Consider the following 19,940-nt stretch of genomic DNA (forward strand, 5'->3'; position numbering starts at 1 on the left):
AAACCACATGCACTCAACGGGTCTTAAGGTATCTACCTGTTAAAAACAGCGCGTGCTTACCTGCAGCTAGTCCTCACGGACAATGAACACCGGCGGGAAAATGAAAAACCAAGCCACCCTTAAATTAACTGTAGAGCTTCCTGATAGATGAAGACCGATGTCAATCACTTAGTCCTGTCACATTCGGATATATTTTAGGGTTAAGAGATGTAAAATATAGCCATGCAGTATAGTGCATTAATATGTGTTTTATGCTCCCTGAACTAAAGTGTTCTTTCCTTTTTTTGTCAAATTTTGTACGAGCTCTCAAAAAAAGCCTTCAAAGTTGACAAATGTTTAAGATCGAGGTGATTGAAGAAGATGAGTATTATCTGCAGGAGAAGGAAAAACACTGAGTAACAGCAGGTGGAGCTGGAGTACTGAAGTAGTGTGTGATCTGCTGTTAGAAGAAGGAAAAAACAGGTGTGTTTGTGCTTCACTTTCCTGTCCAGGTGTTTGTTTAACAGCGATCACAAAACCGAAAGTGTTTTAAAGACTTCTGGATTCTATTTCTACAACATCGTCTCAACTACTGCGAGTAAGTTTGAATACTTTCACGATTACACTTATTTAGGAAAATGATGAAGGGATTTTATGGATAGATCCTGCGTGATTTGTTAAGTTATAACTGTCGTCGAAGTCACGAACACAGAGAAGCAGAAAGATACAACTAAAACAACCTCTTTAAGGCTGCGCATATTTAACAAATCTGTAAAAAAAGAAAACAGTGTAGCGTTGAGAATAATTATCAAAGGGTTTTTTATTTTCTCCATTATTTTTAGACACGAAATTGAAAGTATTCTGTGATCATAACAAACCTGTTTTTCCAGTTAGAGAGTAAATAAACTCGAAATGATTATTCTTATATACGTCTTAATGCAAATATAGATGTGTTGATGAATTGTGGAGCATATTTTATTTTTATATTGAGTTTGATAACTAGTTATTTTCTTTATTTTGTATTCCTCTGAACTCTCATGATCTTGATCTCAGACAGAGACACAGGGTCATGTTCAGGAAATGAGGAACATCTGATGATCTTCAGAGACACAAAGATCTCAGAGAAGAGAAGAAAAAGATGAGTCTCTCAAAGAAACAGAGGTAAGACTTGAGTCTGCTTTCAGAGAAAAAACTACACTTTTCAACAAGCAGTGTTTTCTCTCTATTGTCGTGTCAAAGGATTTGCAAAAGCACATGAAAACTTCCTGTAAATGTTTTTAGCTTGTCACAGATTGAAACAGCATGGAACCTGTTAAAGATCTACTATGCTGAAATTTTTAGTTATTTATGTCTAATTTATAAAGCTGCACGAACATTTTTTTTTATGTCAATGTTGCAACATGCGATTGTGATTACAATAAATGGTATTGAGTCAAATGAATGGGTTATGAAGGAAAATGCACACAAGATTCATGATAATGCTGAAATTTGTATTTGTAAAACTAGAAATGTTATTATTTCTACAAAATGAAACAATGTTTGCATTAACATAAGCTTGTTTCTGAAAAGTGTTGCTAAATTAAATAAACAATAAATAAAAACATACACGTTTTTACAAAAGATATTTTAAACATATTTGTCCAATACAAACAGAGACGTTTAAGCAGGATGTAACATATGCTACACAAATTCTTTTGAAAACTACATAAAATTGTGTTTCACTCGATCAAACTCAAACCACTAAAACTTTTTTTTAATGACCACCAGCTGTGTTTCCAATGTAATGTATAAAAAACAAGCATAAAACCTACATTTTGTTCTTATTGATGCAAAACATACAATTTAGACATATTTCAGTGTTTAAAGTGTACGAATCATTACATGTATTTAGTTAGAAAACATAAAATATTTATGTGTGGTATTTGTATTAGTGCATTTTTATTTTTTGTCAATGAGTGATTTAGATTTTCAGACCCCTTAACCTGACCCCAAACCTAAACCTACCCATTTTATATATATTTTCGTAGCAACATAGCATTTTAAATAATTTCTAGAGTCGCTAATCCCAGGCCTACCTCTAAACCTAAACATAGATATCTCTGTAGAGTATAAGAAAAGCATGACAGACAGATAAAAGAATATGAATCTGGAAGATCTGGATTACAACATACTAATAAAATAGTTTCATTTTGTAATTAATTTGTGTTTTTGGTGTATTTTATAGTTCTAATGTCAGTCACAGCATGTCAGAGAAAACCTCTTTTGTGGTCCATGGCATGTAAGTTAGACGTTAAATGACAATTTAAAGGGTAAACTATTGCAGAAATGTTATTTATTTTAAAGGTTTAAAATTAAGCCTTTTTTAACATTATAAAGGCCTGTTTTGGTGCAGAAATCACACAGAACAGAATAAAATATATCATTTTATATATACGTATATTACGTATAGAACGGTTTAATAATGCAATTTCAAACAAGGTCATTGATATGACAACAAAAAAATGATCAATTATCAATACAAATTATCATGAGATCTCGTTGGCTTTTCCTGGTTGATATAAACTCCGCTTGTGGTTAATATAAGACTGAAGAGAATGTAGCTGAATGCTACACAATAATAGAAATGAAGCTCATTTGTTACTTGAAGATGCTGACAGAAGAGAGCTTGAACTCTACTGTGATGGAAGCGGACTTAGTCTCTTTCTCTTTTCTTTTTAGCTTCTAATAAATGATTATATTAAAGTTTAAAAGCTCTCCCTTCTTTGTGTCATCAGTGTAAGATCAGGCTCTCATGTGTCCAGCTCTGTGTCTGTGAAGAGCAACTGGTCAAAAGATAACCCACCGAGATTCAGTGAGGAAACACCATCAGCTACTGAAAGGTATTTCATGTGTTTTGTGTTTTTGAGGTCAAATCCCTGCTCTCTCCTTCACTGATCGCTCCCTGTTCAATCTCATGAGGACTTTTGACTAACTCAGATAAGCCTTTCCAGTTTGAGATCTTCTGTTGAGTTTCTCCCCGTTTGGGGTTTAAGATGTTGTTAATAAATTAACTTGAATCTCCTCCAGTCTCCCTGACAGCCTGTCTTCTTTGAGTGAGCGGGACACCATGAAACAAACTGGCAGTTATGAGTTTTGGTCACCAGATTATATTGCAGTTACCTAATAGTTAGCTGGGATAGCATTATCTTATTTCTCAACGGAAATGTTTGTGATAGAAAGTAATTTACACAATGAAAGCTCCCTGTCTAGTGCTTCTTCATAGTAATTTAGTCATACAGACAGACACTAGGGAGAATTAATTCACTGAGGAAAATACACCTTGCAATCAATCATGAAAGTATCTATTTATCTACAGAAATTAAACCTTTTCAAATGATACTGAAGAATCTTGCGTAGTAAAATATGTATCATAATCTTTTGTGTCATCAGTGTAAGATGAGAATGAAATTGCATCAGATACTAAAAGGTATTTCACGTAATTTGTATTATGTGGCACTAGATAATTTATATCACTAATATCCCAATGGAGAAGTTAACTAAATAAAGCAAACAATCACAGATCATAATATCTGCTTTCCTTTTTAAGTCAGTCAGGAATTTCTTTCCAGTAAAACAATTAAACAAGCAGTCACATAGATGAATAAAATTAACCATAGAGACATGAATATGTCCACTCATCTGTTTAATTATCAATTGCCGCATTAAACTTCTTCAAACAAGACTGAAGAACCCTGTATTACTGCTTTTTTCCATTACTTGTGTCATTAGTTCCCTTCCTGAAAGGACAGAAAATATCAAAATGGGCCCCTATGTGTTTAATAATATTTTTTATTATTGTTATATTATTCATTAATATTGTTTATTTATTTTTTGTTTTTTTAATAATATTACAGGCTTCAATATGAACCATTAGCCTCAGACATCCAGATTAACAGGAATCACAGAAATTTCCCAGACAACCTCCTAGGAATCTTTCAGGTACAATAAAATGTTTTCATAAATGTTTATAGAAAACTAATTCTCTCACTAAACAATATTTCTTTTAGAAAGACTTTGCATCACTGATAATATAATTTGGACTAAATATGGATGTGTATCTTATTCAGTTTTGTTCTCTGGTTTGTTTGTAGGATCTTGAGAAGAAAATAATCACATTTCTAAAAAATGAGCTTGAAATGTTCAAGAAAATTTTACAGAAAGAGAACAAGCAACACTTTGTGGAGAATTTTAATGAGAACAGAAGCAGTAACAGAGAAGCAGCTCTTGATCTCACGCTTTCCTTCTTGAGAGAGATGAAGCAAGATAGAGCTGCTGATACTCTAGAAGGTAAGAGACAATGTTTGCTACTTTCAGTGCTTCATCAATCTGTTTTCTCTCATATGCCTCTCATATTATGTGTTCATAACCTGCCCTGTCTCTTCCAATGACAGACTTCCTTTAGACTTCCACATTCTGTTCTGTATATAACAAACCCAGACACTAAACAATATGTGTACTTTATTTCTGTGTTCAGATGAGTTGATCTTCATTCATCAGCTAAAGTGTAGTCTAAAGAAGAAGTATAAGTGTGTGTTTGAAGGAATCACAAAGCAAGGAGACTCTACACTTCTGAAGAACATCTACACAGATCTCTATATCACTCAGGGTTGTAGTGAACAGGTCAATACTGAACATGAGGTCAGACAGATTGAAGTTGCTTCCAGTCGTCATGAAACACAAGAGAAACAGGTTGAGTGCAAAAATTTGTTTGAAGCATCTGAACAAGACGAGCAGATCAGAACTGTACTGACAAAAGGAGTCGCTGGCATCGGAAAATCAGTCTCTGTGCAGAAGTTTGTTCTGGATTGGGCCGAAGGAAAAGAAAATAAGGATATCAGCTTCGTGTTTCCTCTTCCATTCAGAGAGATGAACTTAAAGGAGAAAGAAAAACTAAGTTTGATGGACCTTTTAACTCAGTTTTTCCCAGAAACAAAAGGACTGAAGCTTACGAGAAGAAATCAGTTCAAAGTCCTGTTCATTCTTGATGGATTGGATGAATGTCGACTTCCTCTAAACTTTAAGGATAATAAGATATTGTGTGATGTTTCATCAGCAGCCTCTCTGGATGTTCTCCTAACAAACCTCATCAAGGGAAATCTGCTTCCTTCTGCTCTCATCTGGATCACCACCAGACCAGCAGCTGCCAGTAAGATTCCTCCTGAATGTATCGAGCGGCTGACAGAGATACGAGGATTCAATGATGCACAGAAGGAGGAGTACTTCAGAAAAAGATTCACGGATCAGAATCAGGCCAAAGAAATCATTGAACATGTTAAACAATCAAAGAGTCTCTTTATCATGTGCCACATCCCAGTCTTCTGTTGGATTTCAGCCACAGTTCTCCAGAACATTTTAGAGGAGAAACGAAAAAATGTGATGAAAAATAATGAGTCTGAAGATGCCTCCAAAACACTACAGGAGTCAAATACTGAAGACACTCCTAAGACTCTGACACAAATGTACACACACTTTCTTAGATTTCAGATCCAGCAGAGCAGAAGAAAGTATGATGGAGAACACACACCAGATGTTTCTTGGGATAAAGATGCTATCTTTTCACTGGGGAAACTGGCATTTGATCAGCTGGAAAGAAACAATGTGGTCTTCTATGACACAGATCTGGAAGCCTGTGGTATTGACGTCTATAAGGCATCAGTGTACTCAGGCATGTGTACCCAGATCTTTAAGGAGGAAACAGGGATCGTTCTTGGTACCATGTACTGCTTCGTTCACTTGAGCATTCAAGAGTTTATTGCAGCTCTTTATGCTCATCTGTTTCTGGACATCAACAAAAAAAGTGTGTTTGATCAAGACTCTACACAACAAGAAAACAAAAGTGAAATTGATTTCCTCAAGACTGCAGTGGACAAGGCTCTAGAGAGTGATAATGGACACCGAGATCTTTTTCTTCGATTCCTCCTTGGTTTGTCACTCCAGTCCAATCAGAGACTCTTACAGGGTCTGTTGACACAGAAAAATAAAAATGACCTTGAGCAAAAAGAAATAGTTGAGTACATCAAGCAGAAATTTGAAGCTAATCTGTCTCCAGAGAGATCCATCAATCTGTTCTACTGTCTGAATGAATTGAACGACCAAACTCTGGTGAAAGAGATTCAGACCCACCTTAACAAAGGAAGTCTCTCATCTGCTGACCTTTCACCTGCCCAGTGGTCTGCTTTGGTATTTGTGTTGTTGACATCAGAGGAGGAGCTGGAGGAGTTTGATCTTCAGAAATTCAAGAAATCAGACGAGTGTCTCATTAGGTTATCAGCAGTCATCAAAACCTCCAAAAGAGCTCTGTAAGTCATTTAACATATTTTGTTTTCATTTTAAAATTGCATTTATCTACATTGAAACATCATATTTAGACACCCCTGATTTTATATTCATTATTAACCATATGCCAATTACAAGTATAGGGTTAAATCATAACACATTTTGTTCAACTTTTTATTATAATGACTAATATTATTTTAATTATTACTATTATTTTCCTTTAAAAATGGCAGTCCTTTATACTCCAATATGCACTTCAGCTTCTTCTTCCAAGACACTCAGTAAGATAATAGAGCAGCCTTTGAAAACAAATTATTTTATATATATATGAATTTCTCTCTCTCTCTCTCTCTCTCTCTCTCTCTCTCTCTGTCTCTCTCTCTCTCTCTCTCTCTCTCTCTCTCTCAAAAATATATAAATAAATATATGTATACACACTGTGACGAGTTGGCTGCCCCTCCTCGTTATTGTCATCTTCACCCCGACCTTTATTCGCCGCCCTTCACCAGGCTCCCGACGGGAGTGGGTGTGTTCGAGAGGAGGGGCGTGGTATTGGTCAGGTCTGGCGGCGTGTGACGAGGCACACCTGAAGTGCATTTAGCTCGTCACCGTCGCCATTATATGCCGAACACGTCCCTCCTCGGGAGACCGATCTCTTCCCCCGTGCATGCACGCTGGTGTCCTCGTGGGTCCAGGAAGGGTGCGTGAAGGAGCTCGTCCCGCCGCTAGACAAGCGCCGTCGTGGGACCCCGTACAGTCCAGGCGACGACCGCACCCGGATATGGCTGACGGGCCAGGATGCCGAGCCGTTAAATCCCCTAAATCTCTCTGACGAGAACACGGCCTTAACCTTCACTAACCCCGGAGCACGACGAGGACACCAGATCCCCCTTTTATTTGGACACTTTCCCCCTTGGACACTTTATTTTGTATTTATTTTATATTTTGTTGAATAAAAAGCCTCTCCGAGGCCTGACGCCACGCCCACTGTGTCTGTCGTTGGCTCCTCCCGTGACAACACACAGACACATACACATACATACACAGTGGGTATGGAAAGTAGTCGGACCCTCTTAAATTTTAACTCTTTGATATATGGCAGCTATTTGCTAAAAGTTCATTTTTCCCTCGTTAGTGTACACACAGCACCCCATATTGACGGAAAACACAGAATTGTTGACGTTATTAAAAAAAACCTGAACAATCACATGGTCCTAAGTATTCAGACCCTTTGCTGTGACACTTATATATTTAACTCAGGTGCTGTCCATTTCTTCTGATCATCCTTGACGTGGTTCTACACCTTCATTTGAGTTAAGCTGTGTTTGATTTTACTGATTGGACTTTATTAGGAAAGCCACACACCTGTCTATCTAAGAACTTACAGCTCACAGTGCATGTCAGAGCAAATGAGAATCATGAGGTCAAAGGAACTGCTTGAAGAGCTCAGAGACAGAATTGTGGCAAGGCACAAATCTGGCCATGGTTACAAAAAAACAATTCTGTACTTAAGGTTCGCAGTGGCCTCCATAATACTTAAATGAAAGACATTTGGGATGACCAGAACCCTTCTTAGAGCTGGCATTCTGGCCAAACTGAGCTTTTGAGAAGTGCCTTGGTGAAAGAGGTAAAGAAGAACCCAAAGATCACTGTGGCTGAGCTCCAGAGATGCAGTCAGGAGATGGGAGAAAGTTGTAGAAATTCAACCATGACTGCAGCCCTCCACCAGTCCGGGCTTTATGGCAGAGTGGCCTGCCAGAAGCCTCTCCTCAGTGGAAGACACATGAAAGCCAGTATGGAGTTTGCTAAGATGCTGAGAAATAAGATTCTCTGGAATGAGACGAAGATAGAACTATTGGCCTTAATTCTAAGTGGTATGTGTGGCAAAAACCAGGCACTGCTCATCACCTGTCCAATACAGTCCCAAGAGTGAAGCATGGTGGTGGGGGGAGCATCAGGTGGTGGCAGAAAGAACTAGAGAGGATCTGCAAGGAGGAATGGCAGAGGATCCCCAAATCCATTTCATGGCTGTATTAGATCAAAAGGGTGCTTATAATTAATACTGAGTTTATACTTGGTTTGAATACTTAGGACCATGTGATATTTCAGTTTTTCATTTTTAATAAATATGCAAAAATGTCAACAATTCTGTTTTTTTCTGTCAATTTGGGGTGCTCTGTGTACAATAATAAGGAAAACAACTGAAAAAAAATAAAGCAAATGGCTGCAATATAACAGAGTGAAACATTTAAGGAGGTGTCATGAATGAGCGGTCTGAGGCGTGCGGATCCATATGCAGGCTTTTATTAAATGAAGACATGGTCAAAACAGGCAAGCGTCCAACAGGGCAAACAGGAGTATCAGAGACGAGGCAAACACAAAATCCAAGAACAGGCGAAGGTCAGGTCAGGCAGCAAACAATCAGAATATCCAAAGACAGGCAGGGTCAAAACCAGGGAAACAGGAAACTAGAAACAAACCAATAGCAATCCAAACAATGAAACAGGCGAACAATGCAACCTGCAGGTGAGTGGCTTGCTGCAGTTTTTATAGTCCTGGAACAGGAAGTTGTCGCAGAGGGAGTGGATGCAGATCACCCAGAGGTCAGGACTCCTCTGCTGGCTTGGTGACAGGAGGTCTGCGTACTTTTCTGTACCCACTGTATGTACTGTATAATGGTGTTTATTAAACTGTTATAAATTATATTTAATGGTTTTATGATTTGGTTTTATTTGTTCAGTTTATGGCACAATAAGTAACTGTGCATCAATTTGTGCTGAAAATCTTTTTCTAAAATACATTTCCAAGTGAGACTATCTCAACATCTTTTCAATGAACAAAATCACCAAAATCTGTTATTTATCGAGGGTGTCTAAACTTTTGCATAAGATTGTGTGTGTGTGTGTGTGTTATATATATATATATATATATATATATATATATATATATATATATATATATATATATAAAATGCAGTATACTTATATTTAATAATTGGTATCAATTTAATTTTTATATTTAAAAATATATATTACATGTATCTAACTCTGTGATTTGATTTATTTCTCTTGTAGGCTAAATGATTGTGGTTTAACAGACAAAAGCTGTTCAGCTCTGGCTTCAGTTCTTGAATCAGATTCCAGTCTGAAAGAGCTGAACATGAACAATAATAATCTACAGGATTCAGGAGTGAAGCTGCTCTGCACTGGACTGAAGAATGCTAATTGTAAATTAGAGATACTGAGGTAAGTTTTGTGACAATCTCTAGGTTTAATTAGAACTCACATACATCTTTTTAACATGGACCTAGATAATGTGCCAAATAATTGAGGACAGAACTGCTTGAGCTTAGTGTATTTGATAGGCTTTAATCCTTTAAGCAGATAATTGCGACAAAACCTCATACTTGTTAAAATAGACTTCAGTTCCTATGGTGAATATGGTGCAATATTTTATTTGTATTCCCAAATACTAAATGGCAGACATATAGTACTTTGATTCTAGACCAAAATAACACCATGATCCTATGCAAAGTGTTTGAGAAAACAAAAGAAATATTTCTGTAAGCAGCACTAGCTCTATTGATCCAGCCAGAGCGGCTCTGGTGGGACAGGCCTCGGTATAAATATCTATTATTTCCTGAATATTACTGATGAACTGATCAAAATGTAAGATACTGTTCATGTGTGTGTGTTACTACTAGTGTAAAAATGTAGTAATAAATGTTAACTGATCATAATGTATACTACTGTTCATATGGGTTTTACCATTTATTTAATATAATAAATTAGCACTTCTGTTTTATTGTCGGTTTTCTATTGTCTGCTAATTTAGAATGAGGATAAAACATTCTGAACTTCAATTCAAATATTCTGAATAATATGAATATTATGAAACTCGGAATGGACCATCCCCTGATAACTTCATAATAGGCAAATTACGTTAGTATATTTACAGCCCACGCAAACTTTCGACCATTCCCAACATTTTTTTTAATTTACAGTAGATCTCTATCTTTAAGTCCTTTCAAGCCACAAGCTTTTGAAAACCTAGCGCCTAAAGGTTTAATTCCAGCATGAACTCTATATTTCAGTTCCTACCTCAGAATTTCAATGTGGTTTAAGAGTGGACTTATGTTATGGCATTTCAAAACATAAATGTTCTTGTTTTATACTAATATAATTTGGATAAAAGACTTGATGAAAGAAACTCCAGAATATACAGAATGCACTTTGGAGAAACTCAGGTTAATGTAGTGAAATATTGTTTGGTTTTAATGACGACATTCTCTTCTGATCAAAATGAAAACATTACTGTAATAATCTGTAATATTACTGTAATTAATACTGTAATAATAAGTCATGCTCCTTTCAGATGGGGACTTTTCCTTTCTTCTCTAACTAGAAGGAGAAAGCTATTAAACCTTTTTTGCAGTAATATTAATTATATAACCTGAATATGATTTAAAAACCTTTTTTAGACTCTCAGACTGCAGTATCAGTGAAGAAGGTTATAAAGCTCTGTCTTCAGCTCTGAGATCAAACCCTTCACACCTGATAGAGCTGGATCTCATAGGAAATGATCCTGGATCATCAGGAGTGAAGGAGCTCAGTGATTTACTTCAGGATCCTAACTGTCAACTAAACACACTGAGGTGAGTTGTATATATAAATATTATATTAGAATATTTATGGTGCAGCTGCTGTTTTTGATGATAAATGTCAACACAGTTGTGTTAAAAGTTATAGGTAACTCAGAAATTTTGTGTGGGATTCAGTAGTTTGGGGCAATAATTAACATTTATGATTGTGGATATTTCTCATGAAAAAATATTCAGTGTGGCTAATTATTTTGATTGTGTAAATGATACTGAATGCAATGCACATTAATTTCCATCAAGATCAGATTCACAACACTGTAGATCCACTACAACAGATCTATATCACGTCTGAAGCTTCTTCTCATAAGGAGCTGCAGAATTACTGCTGTATCAACACAGACATCAGTTAAATACAACTATCCAGAGATGGTCTGAACTCAGATCATATTCTCTGTTAGTGGATCAGTAATCAAGTGTTTGGTGAATTCTGCTTCATAATTATAGAAAGAGCCAGCATTAAAAAAATCTCAATAAAATATATCAATATGAAGGTTTAGCTGTCACAAGCTAGTTATTGCTTTTTTTATCTCCTGCATAAAAACCAGAAAGATCTTGAGAATTTTAAGAATCGTGATCTAGTGAGCTTTTACCTGAGTTTCTTTTAATATTTGTTTGCCTTTTGTCTTTAAAAAAATAACAAAATAAATACATACATAAATACATTTATTTACTTAAGTGTTCAAGCTTTAAAAACTTGAACTAGGTCTGTTTGTTTTGGGCAGTGTTTGATAATCTTTAAATGTTTTGTGAAGCAGAGCACACTAAACTGAATCCTGCTTCATCTTGTATTCTGCAGGTTTTTGGGTCCTGCTGCAGATGAAGGCTGTCAGTATGTGACTGGAATCGTGGTAAAAACCCGTTACTCCTGAAAGAGCTGAATCTGAGTGAACATGAACTAGAAGACACACGAGTGAATCAGATCTCTGCTCTACTGCAGGATAAACACTGTCAGATCAACACACTGAAGTGAGTATCTTACAACATTTCACATGTGTTGGAAACTTTTTTTGCTTCTTTTTAAGAAGAGACCAGAAGACTCTTGGTAAAGCAGGAGTTTGTTTTTATTTCGTTGCTGTAGTCATCTGCAAGAAGTCTTGAAGTAATCTTTAGGAAAATCGTCAAGCAATGTCCAAGAAAAAAAATCTAACTAAAACCTAGCACAGAGAAGTTTATATGTTTTAAGGGGAAGGAGTACATAGAGGTGGAGACCACTGAAACAAAAGTATGCAAATACAGAACAGGACCTTAGCCCAGAACAGGAAATTTCCAGATCCATCATCTATTTAGCATACAAGTGTCATTTAAACGCATAAGTGCTATAAACAAAAGGCACAGTTGTACCTTTTGATTAGGATTCACACTTAATTTGGGAAAACCTGCCAGATGTTCAGTAACTGAAAGACAAAAGATTACTGTCTCAGGGTTTGGACTTCCTGTGCTTATATTGTAAATTACAATATACTTTCAGACCGGAAGCTGTGTGTAACTTTTTATAAATTTGTAATTCAACACATTTCACATGACTAGTTATGTTACAGCAGTCTATTGTAATTCTCATTTGAGTCCAACTCCTCGCTATAAAGCTTTATCTAGCTGTTTTATCAAGAAAATTTGAATCACTAAAACTCTGATAAATATGCAGTATATTTATGGTTTATGTAATTTATACCAATTAATTTCGCATTTTTGTATTTAATAACTATATTGCATGTATTTAACTCTGATATTTGATTTATTTGTCTTGTAGGCTAAATGATTGTGGTTTAACAGACAAAAGCTGTTCAGCTCTGGCTTCAGTTCTTGAATCAGATTCCAGTCTGAAAGAGCTGAACATGAACAATAATAATCTGCAGGATTCAGGAGTGAAGCTGCTCTGCACTGGACTGAAGGATATTAATTGTACATTAAAGATACTGAAGTAAGTTCTGTGATAATCCCTAGTACTGTTTCAGCTCAGTGAAATTTATAGACTTTAGTTCTATGAACTCTACATTTCAGTTCCTACCACAGCATTTCAATATGGTTTCAGAGTGGACTTTTGTTAGGGCATTTCTAAACTGTCATTTTCTTGTTTATTTAACCACTTTGAGTTTTTGTTGTTGTTGTTGTGGATCATTTAAATGAAAGACTTTCAGACCTGTTGAGGTTTAAAATAATCATGCACTGCATTTTTCAATTATTTAATGATTATCTCTGTGATGCACCTCTTAATATTAGCAATATTTATACATAAAAAAACAATCTGGGTTTAGACCTTATCGGCAGAACAGTCAGTTTTTTTTTTTTTTATATTTTATTTTTATTGAAATTTCCATTCACAACAGGGAAGTACAAACATTGTCAATGTTTCATATTTACATAATCAAAGGCGTAATATCAATAAGTATATCGCAATATTGAGTCCCATAAAAACAAATAAACAAACATAAAAGAGGGGGAGAAAAAGGACTCTACATTTTTAAACACTTGTCAAAGAAATGTACTGTACAATCCCTTTATAGAGATGGTAATGTGCGAAAAGATACAGAACATAAAAATAAATGACATACACAAAAAACAACACGGAAACAAGTCTGCCACAAAACACTTTCGACCCGATTCTTGTGGGGTGTCTGCTTTAAAGAATAGACTTGGTATAGACTCACCGTCTATGTTTCATTTGTTTAAACAAAATCTAGTCGTATAGGGGATATATACTTAATCCACTCTTTCCATAATACTGCAAATAACTGAGACTTAAGTCTTAGGGCATAGGTTAACTTCTCCATTGAGAAAATTTCATGTACTATTTCTACCCAGTTTTCCTGAGTTGGCACGCTTGGATGGAGCCACTGTCTTGTAATTGCTTTCTTACTTGCAATTGTTAAGATTCTAAACAGGTATTTATTTGGAAAATCGCTAGAAATCAGTCCCAGGTACATCACTTCAAAACAAAAGGGAATTTGAATGTTAAAGATATCCTCTAAACATTTATGTATTTCATGCCAGTACTGATTTATAGAAAGACAACTCCAAAAGATGTGAAAATGATTAGCCTTATCGGCCCCACACTGTCGCCAACATTTGGTTTTATGTATCTGTTGCTTACTCTGAGCAGGTGTGGAGAAGAACCTAACAATCCCCTTCCATGCAAACTCTCTCCAAAACAAGGAATGTGTAGTTTTCCATTGTGACTCACATATACTTTCCCACTCCTCTACTGAAAGGCTGAAGTTGCCTTCTTGCTCCCATCTCTCCTTTAAATATAATGTATCTACCAATTTGGCTTGTTGTAGCCCTCTATACAACTTTGAAATAACTTTTTTACAATCGTCAGATTGATAGGCTAACAAGAACACTTTTAATAACCCGTCTTCTTTTTTCGCTACATTTCCTATAGCATATTCTAAATAATGACGCAGTTGGAGATATCTATAAAAGTCCTGGTTCTCTAGTCCATGTCTTTCTTTAAGTATCTGAAAGCTCTGAAGCTTTCCCTTACTCATAAATGTCCAATAGGCAGTTAGGCCCTTAGTTGTCCATCTTTTAAAACTAATATCTAATTTGTTAGGGGCAAACTCTGTATCATAGGCGCACCAGCGCAACAATATCCTGGAATCTTTCAAATGACCTTTCGCTAATTTCTTCCAAATGTTCAAGGACACATTTAACCAAGGATTATCTATATTTATTAATTTATTTATCAGTACCTCATCTCCCAATGCTGCCTGGACCGGGACATCTCGGGATATAGCACCTTCTATTTCTTTCCATCTTGAGTGATATGCCGGATTACATAAACACACTAAAGGTCTAATCTGGGCAGCATAATAATAATCTTGCAAACAGGGAAGTCCCATTCCCCCCTTTTCTTTCCTTAGCTGAAGTGTTTTAAATCTAGTTCTGGGTTTTTTCCCATTCCAGATAAATCTTGAAAATAATTTATCCCATTCTAGAAACTGCTGCGATGGTATAATCACTGGTAAAGATTGAAATAAATATAGTAGTCTCGGTAGAATGGTTATCTTGATTGATTCTATTCTTGAGCTCATGCTTAGAAAGGGAATAATATTCCATCTAGAAATATCTTTTTTAATCTTTAAAATTAGAGGGGCAAAATTAATTTGGTATAATTTTGATGTATCTTTTGGTAAAAGTACTCCTAGATACTTCATTGACACCGCTTCCCAATTTAGACAAAAATTCTTAATAATGAAGCCGGGTGGCTTATAATTAAAGGTAAGGACCTGGGTTTTCTGTATATTTACTTTATAACCCGAGAAGGATCCGTATGTACCAAGGAGAGACATCAGTTCTTGAAATGACTGGGTTGGCTGCTTTAGGTATACTAAAATATCATCTGCAAACGCAGCTACCTTTTGTATTCCTGTCCCTGTTTCTATGCCTATGATTTTGTCGCTCTGCCTAATACACTGAATTAGTGGCTCTATAAACAGGGCAAATAGAGTAGGGCTAATTGGACAGCCCTGGCGTGTTCCTCGCTCTAGAGAAAACTGGTTAGAGAGATCACCATTCACCTTAATTCTCGCTACAGGTTTATCATATAGTGCTTGAATGACTTTGATAATAGATTTATGGAACCCAAATCGATTCATGACCATGAAGAGATAGTCCCACGTAACAGAATCAAATGCCTTTTCAGCGTCCAATCCCACTAAGAGAGCCTCAACATTATGCTTAGTTATGTGGTTCATAATATGTAAAGAGCGTCTAATGTTGTCTTGGGTTTGTCTTTGCCTAACAAACCCAGTCTGGTCTGGGTCAATAAGTTTAGGATAATTGTATCTAACCTTCTAGCCAAAATGGAAGTAAATAGTTTATAATCAACATTTAAAACACTGATAGGTCTAAAGTTTCCACACTCACTTTTATATTTACCTTCCTTCGGTATAACAGAAATAATTGCTTCCCTCCAAGAGGGAGGGACCGCCCACCCTTTAATATTGAATTGAAGGTAGTCAGTAACATAGGAGACAATGATTCTCTAAGAGATTTATACCATTCAGAGACAAAACCATCGGGACCTGGAGACTTATTTACTTTCAACCTAGTAATAGCGTTGTTTAATTCCTCTACCGTTATTTCTGATAACAGTCTATCATTGTCTTCTGAAGAGACTAGGGGCAAATTCAAAGAGTCAAGGACCCTTGTCGCTTGAGATTCTACATCTAATTGGTTTTGGGAGTATAATTTTTTGTAGAATGTCTCAAAAATTTTAAGAATTTTATCCAGGCCATTTTCAATTTTTTTGGTAGCTGGATTGCGAATCTTGTAGATCGAATTATCAGCCTGCTGTTTACGTAACCTATAGGCCAGGAGTTTAATAGATTTTCCCCCCACTTCATAATATCTCTGCTTGGTAAATATCATTTTTTCCGTATTTCTTGCATGTACAAATCATTTATCTCTTCCTGAGTCTTTTTAATCTCTTTTTCACATTAATATCAAGATTTCTCATGTGTTGTCTTTGTAACTTCTCCAGATATTGCTGCAGTGTATTAAGTCTCTCCTGCCTAATCTTTTGAGTAGTGAGGTAATTGCAATAATCTTTCCCCTCATCACAGCTTTACATGCATCCCAGAGCATAGGGGTGAGACCTCCCCTGTTATCATTATTTTCCAAGTAAATATTAATTTCTGTCTTCAACTGTTCTTTAAACCCATTTAAAATACTTGAGTTTAATCTCCACAATGTAGTCTTTGGTTTGCTTCTCAAGTTGAAAGTCAAATAGACAGGACTGTGATCAGAAAGATCTATTGTTCCTATCTCGCAGCACTTGACCCTGTCTCTGTCTTTACTAAAAATAAAGAAATAATCAATTCTAGAATAAACTGAATGCGGTGAAGAAAAATGGGTATAAGTACGTATAGACGGATTAAGATCCCGCCATACATCTATGACCCCCAGCTCTTTCATGATCATATTAATTTTCTTACTTACAGGTTTGGGGTGGGTTAAACCACTTCCAGAGGAATCAAGTCTATGATTCAGTCTTACATTAAAGTCTCCTCCACAAATAGTAATGCCCTGAGAATGTGTAGCCATTAAATCAAATATATGTTTATAAAAAGACCAATCCGCTCCTGGAGGAGCATATACATTTAAAAAGGTAACCAAGGAGCTCTCTAACTTTCCTGTTATGATAACATATCTACCCTCCTTGTCTGTATTAGTAGATATATGCTCAAAATGTATTTGCTTTGATATTAATATCGCTACTCTCTCTCTGTGGCCAGATTTATAAGATGATGAAAAAGCACTGAAGCCTGATCTATTTAGTTTACTATGTTCTACCTGTGATAGATGTGTCTCTTGTAAGAAGGCAATCTGAACTTTATCTTTTTTAAGTTTTGAAAAAATTTTACTTCTTTTAATTGGATTAAGTACCCCGTTTACATTGAACCTTAATATTACGTAACATTATTCTCTATTAACACAAATCTTAACCAACATCCCCTCTTGCGAGTCAGTGACTGAGCAGACTCTCCCCTCGTTTCCAAGAATGGCAGCTGAACTCTCTGAACAACATTAGAACATTGAACTATGAAAAAATAAAGAACTTTAAAGACTTCCAAAAAAGAGGTCTCTCTCCTGACCTCAAGTGAGCCAAAACAGAATGGCTCAGAGGGAAAACCTTCACTATCCAACAGGGAAGGGCCCCCTATGCTGATCACACTGGCAATACAGTTTGCGCTCATGTGTCAGTATGACAGCTATACTCCGACATTCATTAAAAAAAAAAAAATACATTGGACTAGGCGAAAACTCAAAACAACACAAAAGTAAAATACATTGGTCAATATCCTAGTTTCGCAATGAGGTCCCGCAAAAAGGAGAGGGGAAAAGCAAGAATTGTCACCTACCAGGTAATGGACCAACCTTTAAAAGAAAATAATAATAGATTTAACATAAGTAAAGCCAATGTTCTATTTACCGCCTGTAAGACTGAAGCTTTTCTTTGTAGCTTTGCTTGTCCCTGATGCGGCCTCCCTCCGCTCTCTGACCAGCCGTGCGCCAGGTGAGAGACGTTGAATTCGCTCCATCAGTGACCCGGGGCTGGATGACCGTGATGGGAATCCCCTGTCAGCTAGATCCTTCGTTGCTTCTTCCGCAGAGTTGTATACCCGGGTCGCGTCTGTGAAAAACACCCGTAGTTTGGCAGGGTAGGGGGTTTGAAACTTGATCTTCTTCTCGGTCAACATTTTCTTTGCTTCTGTGTATTCCTTGCGCTTTCTGATAACGTCAGGGGCATAATCGTGATCAATGTTCACTCTCCTCTCCTCCCAGACAAAGCCCTTCTTTCTCCACGCCGTTCTCAAAATTTCTTCCTTCAGCTTATAACTGAGAAAGTTCACCACAATTGATCTCGGCGGTGCATTTTCCGGCGGCTGTGGGGCGAGCGCGCGATGCGCTCTCTCTATCTGAAGGGATTGAGGCGATTGTAGATCGAGTTTTTCCTTCAGCATACTCTCCACAAACGCGATCATAGTTGGCGAGTTTGCCTCAGCCCCTTCTGCGACCCCGTAGATCCTGATGTTGTTCCTTCGTGAGCGGCCCTCTTGGTCCGTTATCCTTTCTTCTAACTGCGTCTGTAGTTTCAAAACTTCCGCCATTACGCTTTCGGTGTTTTGCGATCTCTCCTCCAAACTGACAATTCGTTCCTCAGCTTCTTCTACTCGGACATTGGTTTTTCGAATGTCCTCTTTTATTTCTTTTAGCTGATCAGAATTGTCTCTCCTAAAATCGCGCACCTCTTGGAAAATCATAGCCAAGCTAACGGTCTCCTCGTGCTCGTCGCCGCCTCCCCGCTCCATTACACTCTCACCCGGGCTGACGTTAGACGGCGGCCCGACGTTTTCACCCTGTACTCCTTCTTTTACTAATTTTCCTTTAGGTTTTCGCCTAGTTTGTACTTGAGCCCCTCCTTCCATACTGACGATAGTGAAAATTCCAGTTTGTATCTCGTGTTTTGGGGCTATAATCTATCACTTTGTCGGAGAGCGATCTTTCAAGCTGCCATCAGGTTGGTGACGTCACCGAAGCCCAACAGTCAGTTTTATAAGACCACATTCAAGATATTCAAACGCCCACTGCTATAATTGGCCTTTTTGCATATTATTCAAATACAGTACAATACTTACACATATTTGTTTGTAAAACACATTTAAAAACAGCCAAAGCTGACCAAAGTGCTGTAAAGAGTAGAACAAAAAATCAGAAATAAGACAAATAAAACAAGACTCAAATTTAAAACAAAACAATGTAATGAAAACTGGGTTAATGCACTGTGAATCAACATCACCTACCAGTGAATAGCTCTATTAACTAACATTGTCAAATATTAATAAATACTGTAATTAATATATTGTTCAAGCTTATTGTAAAGTGTTTCCATACTGTGTATTTGTGTCACGGTGGTGGATTGCGAGAGAGAGCACTTAACGATGAAAAATCTACTTAAACAGTTGTAATCTTCTATGAACAAAATAAACAAGATATTTACAGGCTGGCAGGCAGACAGGACAAAAAAAACACAGACATTAAAGATGAGAACCAATGATAAAACTGAATCAAACTGGAACTTAAATACACACATGAGAATTGACTAAACTAACAAGACACAGCTGATGACAAATTAGACAATTAACAAAGTAGGTCACACATGGCACAGGACAAAACAACAACAAAAGAGTCCATGTGTGACAATTTGTAATTTCTTCCTCTCATGGTGATCATTTTAGGTTGTGTGATTGTGGTTTATCAGAGGAAAGCTGTTCAGCTCTTGCTACAGTCCTGAGATCAAATTCCAGTCTGAAAGAGCTTGACATGAGCAACAATAATCTGCAGAGTTCAGGAGTCAAGAAACTCAAGAACGCTTTAGAAAATACAGAATGCACATTGGAGAACCTCAGGTGAATATAATGAACTATTGTAATGGTTTTAATTTGATCAAAATGAAAATATTATTGTAATAATCTTTAAATAA

At 36.7% G+C, this 19,940-nt stretch overlaps 1 protein-coding gene across 1 annotated transcript in view; it reads left to right on the top strand.

The window, feature by feature from the left end:
* Positions 1-456: 456 nt before the first annotated feature.
* The window catches only part of LOC122327908 (NACHT, LRR and PYD domains-containing protein 12-like), a 50,683-nt gene continuing 31,199 nt past the window's right edge, over positions 457-19,940 (top strand). The window contains 12 exon segments of the mRNA XM_043223578.1: positions 457-577; positions 1,033-1,140; positions 2,754-2,858; positions 3,873-3,957; positions 4,110-4,305; positions 4,493-6,317; positions 9,369-9,539; positions 10,775-10,948; positions 11,751-11,797; positions 11,800-11,920; positions 12,702-12,872; positions 19,696-19,866. Of these exon segments, the coding sequence (XP_043079513.1) occupies positions 1,118-1,140; positions 2,754-2,858; positions 3,873-3,957; positions 4,110-4,305; positions 4,493-6,317; positions 9,369-9,539; positions 10,775-10,948; positions 11,751-11,797; positions 11,800-11,920; positions 12,702-12,872; positions 19,696-19,866 (3,089 nt within the window). The 5' untranslated portion in view covers positions 457-577; positions 1,033-1,117.

Source organism: Puntigrus tetrazona, chromosome 22 (assembly GCF_018831695.1).
Source record: "Puntigrus tetrazona isolate hp1 chromosome 22, ASM1883169v1, whole genome shotgun sequence".
Lineage (NCBI taxonomy): Eukaryota > Metazoa > Chordata > Actinopteri > Cypriniformes > Cyprinidae > Puntigrus > Puntigrus tetrazona.